This window comes from Aethina tumida, chromosome 4 (assembly GCF_024364675.1).
Source record: "Aethina tumida isolate Nest 87 chromosome 4, icAetTumi1.1, whole genome shotgun sequence".
In the NCBI taxonomy this organism is placed as follows: Eukaryota; Metazoa; Arthropoda; class Insecta; order Coleoptera; family Nitidulidae; genus Aethina; species Aethina tumida.
The window spans coordinates 14,910,445-14,917,901 of record NC_065438.1 but is presented as its reverse complement, the minus strand read 5'-3'; the positions used below and the strand labels follow the sequence as shown (position 1 = coordinate 14,917,901).

Sequence of the window (7,457 nt, the reverse complement as noted above, 5' to 3'; positions counted from 1 at the left end):
AATTTCAGAGTGCATTCAAAAACTGTTCTTTAAAATTTGATTAATGAATTAAAAAGTAATTTAGCATCATTTAATTAAAAATGTCGCATATTAATAAATCTATGACATTATGACATTTTATTACCAAATTATATTATAATATATTAATAAGATTAGTTACCAATTAACTTTTAAAATATATTTTAAATATAAAGAGTGCTTCACAACTTATCCGACAAATTTTAACAACATACTCATTGTTGAATAAGTAATCGATTTACCAAAATAAAGTTGATCTTCATAGTCTCCCTAAACAATTTTTTGTGTCAGGAGCCATGTTTTCTGATTAAAATTACCAACATTAAAAAAAAGTCATACAGTTAATTAATTTTATTAGTTATAAAATTGCTAGAATTAAATATAGTAAAGATTTTATTTATTAATTATACATAGAAATTATTTTAAATATATAATCATGAATATAACAAACAACCTTACAAACAAATTTGTAAAATTATATCTAATTGGCCATTAAAAATTAAACGTATTAATTAACATTTTAAATATATAAATATATCAATTTAACATCGTCTTTGGTCATGCAATAATTTGAATTTTTCAAATAAAATTTAGACAGAGATTAGTATCACACTAATATTGAAATTTTCTTGACATACAAATAATATCAAATTATATACAAGAAAAATAATTATTTAACATTATACTAACAGACAATTTTTCTAATAAATAAATCATTTGCCATATATATACAATATGAGAATAATATTGTATCACTTAACTCTTATTTAAAGCGTTTTACGAAGACATCGAGACCACTGTGGCTCTTTCTAGGTATCGAATTCGTTCAGGATAACTTGTTATTGTTGATGATCAGTGTTTAACTGGAATTGATTGATCCAGTCGATAGCAATGATGACAACTGGACGATATCAAAGTAGCTATTGTTATTCTGAGTCTTTTGTTGTGGATACGAAGATTGGATCCGGAATTGATTTGAGATCATGTAGAAGTTTGGGACTCCTGAGACCAAGTTCTGGACTTCTTATAAGTGTCTGTTGGAAGACATTATTTAATAAATTGTTGTGGAAGTATATGAATATTGATTTACCTAATTGGGCGTGTTTCAGCTTCACTCCATCCTCCATCCCAATACTATTCATCTAAGGATACGTGCCCAGTTTAAAACCATAGTAATATGGTGCTTGTGTGGCAGTTCGTGCACGTCATTCCCACCCTTCTAGAGGCAGACAGAATTTCGAAATACTTAATTCCATGGCCAAGAAACGAGTGGATATTCTACTACTATAAATTTGGGGCCACACCAAAACAATAATTGAAATGTGTGTGTTGAAGTGGATAGAGACAGATGAAGAAAGTGGTTAACGTTAAAAAACTTTCCAAACGTCGACTGGACTTTTCCTCAGTGGCGTGCAAAGTGGTGAGTGTGGCCCCGTTAAAGTAGTAGTTGTTCTTGTAGTAGTCTGGAACACCCCCGTGTCCCGGCTCAGCCACCACTGCAAAAACGCAAAAGGGGTGGGGATTAGCGGAATGTTGACTTTACAGTGTCAAGAAAAAAAAAGTTAAAAAAGTTGAACCGGCTTTGAATTTGAATTTTGGTAGCAGCCTTGCGTCGCACATCTGGGGTGATTTTTCTGTTATATTACTTTTTTGCTTGTTTCGCTTTTTGGATTATTTGACCGATGTTGAAGACAAGAACAGAATTCGGACAAGGTCTAAAATATTTGCGTGCTAATTAATTGAGTTAATCAAATATTTTAGAGGGTGACTGAGTTATTGCCTGAAATAGGAGCAATTATAAATGTATGCAGCAGGTGATAACTGAAACATTTTCGTGAATGAATGTTGATGCTCATGCAGACATACAGTACATTCCCAGAATGTGTTAAAACACCGATGGGTTAGTGTCGTGATTAATTGAACTGCTGGGAATATACTGTACACCATCCCCAATATAATTGGCCGGTAAAACGGCCGTTCGGTCAAATAAAACCAAAAAATGAAACAGGTTAAAGATGGTATAACAAAAGGAACGGTGTATAAAATGATTAAAATCTGTACCAATCTGCGAGGCTGCTTGACCAAAGGTCGATTCATGTCGTTCATCTTGTGATAGAGGCCGCTTGCGTTGCACAAATAATGCCCCGTGCCGTCCCTCCTCCACAATAGGGTGACTATAGATCCACAGTTCACACACTCCCTACCTTCGGTGAAATATTCCGCCGTCCGTGCTTCAACTAGATATGAAAAAAGATTCACTTTAAATCACTGTTAACAGGTACCAAAATTTGCTTCCTCCATCCAAGTAAAGTACTTTTGACGCATCGAATTATGGCAAAGACAGTGACATAATTTCAGTCTATTACGAGTACTATGATTGTCTATTTTATTTTTTGTTGTTCTTAAGAATGACAATAGGCAACATCATCTAGTAAGTATCAGTAGGAGGAAGAATGTGTTTAAAGTAGAATATTATTTGTCTGTGACATTATTCTGATGTTGTCAAACAAAAAAGAAAATCCTTCCAAATGATTGATTACTTTTGAGTGGTAAAATTATGGTTATTAGAGAGCTTTTTGTAATTTATCTTTTCTATTATTATCCATTAAAATTGAAATATAAAAAATGTAGTTTCAATCTTAAACAGGCCACTTTGTACAGTAAAAAGAAATAAAAATATTGAATTAATTTAACAGGAATCGAGGATTCTGATTAAAATTATCATCAACATTGACAAATTCAATCGTACATTCAATTATTTGTTTGATTGATTAGGAAATTATTAATATTAAATATTGTAAAGATTTTATTTATTTATTAATCATATATAGAAATTTTAAATATATAATTATAAAATAAAAGTCAGAATTTCTGGCACATCTATTATTGACTATGAAAAATATGAATATAACAAATATCCTTAATTCTAAATTTAACATTAACATGTGAATGTAACATAAATACACTATATTTTTATTTTTACAAAGCATAAAATAACGTGTATGGTATTTAAAAAAAAATTAAGATAGTGATAAAATATATAATTAACAAAATATAACTATAGACTTATATATATTTACAATAAAATATCAGATCTTTAAGATCCAATCAAAAATCAGTCATAATCGTGATTATAGCTAATTTAATTAAATTTATATTTATATACATAAAACAATTTACAAAATGCTTCTATAAAAAATTATACAAACAAATTATAAGAAAAGTAACATGATTAGAAATTACACTCATTGTCAGACCAGTGAATCTGAAAAATGTGCAGAAACAGCTAATTTGTGAAATTATACCTAATTGTCTATTTACAATTAAACGTTATAATTAACATTTTAAATATATAAATATATCAATTTAAGGTTGTCTTTGGTCATGCATTGAGATTTTTCTAATGAAATTCAGACAGAGAGTATTTATTCTTGTGAGTTTTCAACACGTAACAACGTTTTTTTTTCCTAAAGAGATTATCCTAAAATGTGACATGTATGAGATTTAAAAATATTGTCTCGAGTTTTATATCACAGCAATATTAAAATTTTCTTGTCATACAAAAATATCAAATTATCAACAACACTAACAACCCTAAAAAAGTTATTGCATTATACTAACTGTCAATTTTTCTAATAAACAAATCATTTATAATCTTAATTATAGTTTACTACCATAATTGTACAAAAACTAATAACGTTTGATGATGCGAATCGTCGTTTGTACATTTACACCAACCGAATGAAGTTGGCTTTCAACAATATGAGAATAACAATTGCATCATTCAACTCTTATTTAATGCGTTTTACGAAGACATCGAGACAACTGTGGGTCTTTCTAGGTGTTCAGATCCGTTCATGATAACTTTAGTGTTGTTATTGTTGTTGATGATCAAAGTCGAACTGGAATTGTCTGAACCAGTCGATGGTGATGGTGACGGTGGACTTTGCTGGACGATGTCAAAGTAGCTGTTATTAATCTGGGTCTGTTGTTGTGGATACGACGATAGAATCTGAGATTGATTGGGGTTCATGTAGTAGTTTGGTGACGCCTGAGATATGTGGTTCAAGGACGGCAAAGTCCTAGACTTCTCATAAGTATCTGTTGGAAGACATTAATTAATAAATTGTTGTTGGAGTACGTTGATGTTGTCTTACCTAATTGGGCGTGTTCCAGCTTCACTCCATCCTCCATCTTAATACTATTCATCGAAGGATACGTCTCCAGCTTAATACCAGTCATGGCGGACATGCTTTGCCTTGCTACTGGGGTGCCGTTGGAGCTGCTGCTTTCTTTGCTTCCCTTTGGTTTCCTTTTCCTTGTCTGGAGATCACATTTATTTAATACCTAATTGCCTGTTTTATTATTGACTTTATTTACCTGTATGCTGTCCTTCTTCATGGACAAAGGCCTGTTAACGGAGTGGAGTTTGTAGTACAAGCCGCACGCGTTACAAACCGGCTCCCCAAGGGTGTTTCTTCTCCATAGTGATGTGGTGCTTGTGTGGCAGTTCGTGCACGTCAATCCCACCCTTCTAGACGCAGACTATAAGAATTTCGAAATAGTTAATTCCATGGCCAAGAAACGAGTGGATGTTCTACTACAGTTACAAAGTTGGGGCCACACCAAAACAATAATTGCAATGTGTGTGTCGAAGTAGATAGAGACAGAGGAAGAAACTGGTTAAAGTTAAAAAACCTACCAAACGTCGACTGGACTTTTCCTCAGTGGCGTGCAAAGGGGTGCGTGTGGCCCCGTTAAAGTAGTAGTTGTTCTTGTAGTAGTCTGGAACACCCCCGTGTCCCGGCTCAGCCACCACTGCAAAAACGCAAAAGGGGTGGGGATTAGCGGAATATTGACTTTACAGTGTCAAGAAAAAAAAAGTTAAAAAAGTTGAACCGGCTTTGAATTTGAATTTTGGTAGCAGCTTTGCCTCGCACATCGGGGGTGTTTTTTTGTTATATTACTTTTTTGCTTGTTTCGCTTTTTGGATTATTTGACCGATGCTGAAGGTAAGAACAGAATTCAGACAAGGTCTAAAATATTTGCGTGCTAATTAATTGAGTTAATCAAATATTTTAGAGGGTGACTGAGTTATTACCTGAAATAGGAGCAATTATAAATGTATGCAGCAGGTGATAACTGAAACATTTTCGTGAATGAATGTTGATGCTCATGCAGACATACAGTACATTCCCAGAATGTGTTAAAACACCAATGGGTTAGTGACGTGATTAATTGAACTGCTGGGAATATACTGTACACCATCCCCAATATAATTGGCCGGTAAAACGGCCGTTCGGTCAAATAAAACCAAAAAATGAAACAGGTTAAAGATGGTATAACAAAAGGAACGGTGTATAAAATGATTAAAATCTGTACCAATCTGCGAGGCTGCTTGACCAAAGGTCGATTCATGCCGTTCATCTTGTGATAGAGGCCGCATGCGTTGCACAAATAATGCCCCGTGCCGTCCCTCCTCCACAACGGGGTGTCTATGGCTCCACAGTTCACACACTCCCTACCTTCGGTGAAATATTCCGCCGTCCGTGGATCAACTAGATTTGAAAAAAGATTCACATTAAATCAACGTCAACCAGTACCAACATTTGCTGTCCAAATTGTTCAGTACTTCTGACACGTCGAATTATGGCAAAGACAATGAAATGGTTTATTTCTATTACGAGTACTATAATTGTCTATTTTATTTTCTGTTGTTCTTAGTATCAATAGAAGGAAGAATGTATTTAAATAAGAACATTATTTGTCTGTGACTTTAGTCTTAATTCATTCAAATGATTAAGTACTTTTGAATAGGAGAAAAAACATTTGACTTTAGTCTGAAATTGTCAAACAGTAAAGTAAATCCATCCGAATTATTGAGTACTTTTAAGAAGTTGAATTATGGTAAATAAAATGAAAAACTTTCCTTCTATTTCGTCTGTTTTATTTTTTGCTATCCTTAAGAGTGCCAATAGGCAACATCATCTAAGGTATCAATAGGAAGAACAACGTACTCAAAGAATAACATAACTTGCCTACGGCCTGAACGGCAAGTCATCAAATGGGGAAGAAGTGAACCCGTGTTCCCCCCATTAAAAAGTTTTCTAAACGAAATCGTGTTCAATTAAGAAACAAATGGCTCTGCGTTATCGGTTTACACGCGCCTCGCCGATAGCGTACCTAAGTGGTAAGTCCGTAGTTAATTTACTTTGCCATTTCCGGTGCGGTGCGCGTAAGTACCCACAGGATCTGTCTCCGATCTTTTTACCTGTTTCCGGCACGAGACAATGCCCGAACTATTGTGTACTCTAGAAAATCAATAGGAAACATCGACGGTCGGTTTTGAGTCACGCTGGTGGAATTTTTTTTAACGTCACTTAGGAAAATCAACGGCGAGTACCGATGATGCCGCGGAACGGAAACTGTCGCGGCTTGTTTATTATTTTGATGGACGTAGAAAATGGTGCGGTAATTGCAGCGGGGCATAGAAGTATCGGATGTATCAGACGGTGTGCCGACAATGAGAATCGATGACCAGTCATAATAGTCGCGACTAAACAATCCGCAAGGTTCGGAGGATGCAAATGCCAGGTTCTAGGGCCGGCCACATGCTGCGTCATGTTTACCGTTCCGAGAAGAAAGCGAAACTGATTGCGCTGCAATAATCTATAAAATCGTTTTGCGGACTATCATGCCACAATTAGACCGCATCAATGAAATAATAATAAAAAAAATTGTGCGTGGATGTAATTTCATTTTTATTTTACTTTAAGACAAAGGGATTCCTTCAGAATGATTCCATGACCAAATTACTCACGAGATTCGTCTGACGCATACGACTCAGCAACAGAAGCACAAGCATTGATTTTTATTGATGATACATATTACTGCGAATTCAACTGACTACTGTTTATATTATCAATAATGATTGAAAATTGATAAGCGCATTTCGCTGGAATTGTAACATGATCTTCGACACAATTGTGTGAGTGTGTGTGTGTGTGTGTGTGGTGTTTAGTAGAATCGAGTTTACAAACATATTTTTTCGGTTTTACAAGCTTTCCACATTTTTTTTATTTAAAAGCTTTGCTACCTATGACACAGACGACCTGATTTATATGGTAATGGGATAGTTGCGTGGCGCCAATTTTTTATGGTCTGGAAAGGGATGGGTTTTACACACCCCCATAAATCTTCGGAGGGTCGGTTTACAACTTTACGTCACCACAAATTGGCTTTCGAATAAGTCAATCTGTTGATCCGGTCAAGTTTACCGATGAAAAATGAGGAATTAGTTGACGATGAGAAATTAAAAACATATTTGTCAAACTAAATTAAGTGATCAACTAATATTATTCTTGAAATTGTTCAGAAATATCTGGTAGGAACTGGACCTTATTCGGTTAAAAGTGTTTTATTTAATGTTGAAACAAAAT

General features: G+C 34.4%; 1 protein-coding gene across 3 annotated transcripts in view; it reads right to left on the bottom strand.

Moving 5' to 3' along the window:
- Window positions 1–2,906: 2,906 nt before the first annotated feature.
- LOC109600482 (transcription factor GATA-4) overlaps window positions 2,907–7,457 on the bottom strand; it is a 72,770-nt gene continuing 68,219 nt past the window's right edge. For 2 of the 3 annotated variants that reach the window (XM_049965802.1, XM_049965803.1), the window contains exons 6-9: window positions 5,401–5,576; window positions 4,399–4,563; window positions 4,176–4,341; window positions 2,907–4,119 (exon numbers count right to left, since the gene is read on the bottom strand). In XM_049965802.1, the coding sequence (XP_049821759.1) occupies window positions 3,824–4,119; window positions 4,176–4,341; window positions 4,399–4,563; window positions 5,401–5,576 (803 nt within the window). In that variant the 3' untranslated portion in view covers window positions 2,907–3,823. Of the gene's footprint in view, window positions 4,120–4,175; window positions 4,342–4,398; window positions 4,564–4,720; window positions 4,837–5,400; window positions 5,577–7,457 lie in introns of all 3 variants that reach the window. The other variant, XM_049965804.1, reaches the window with a different exon arrangement.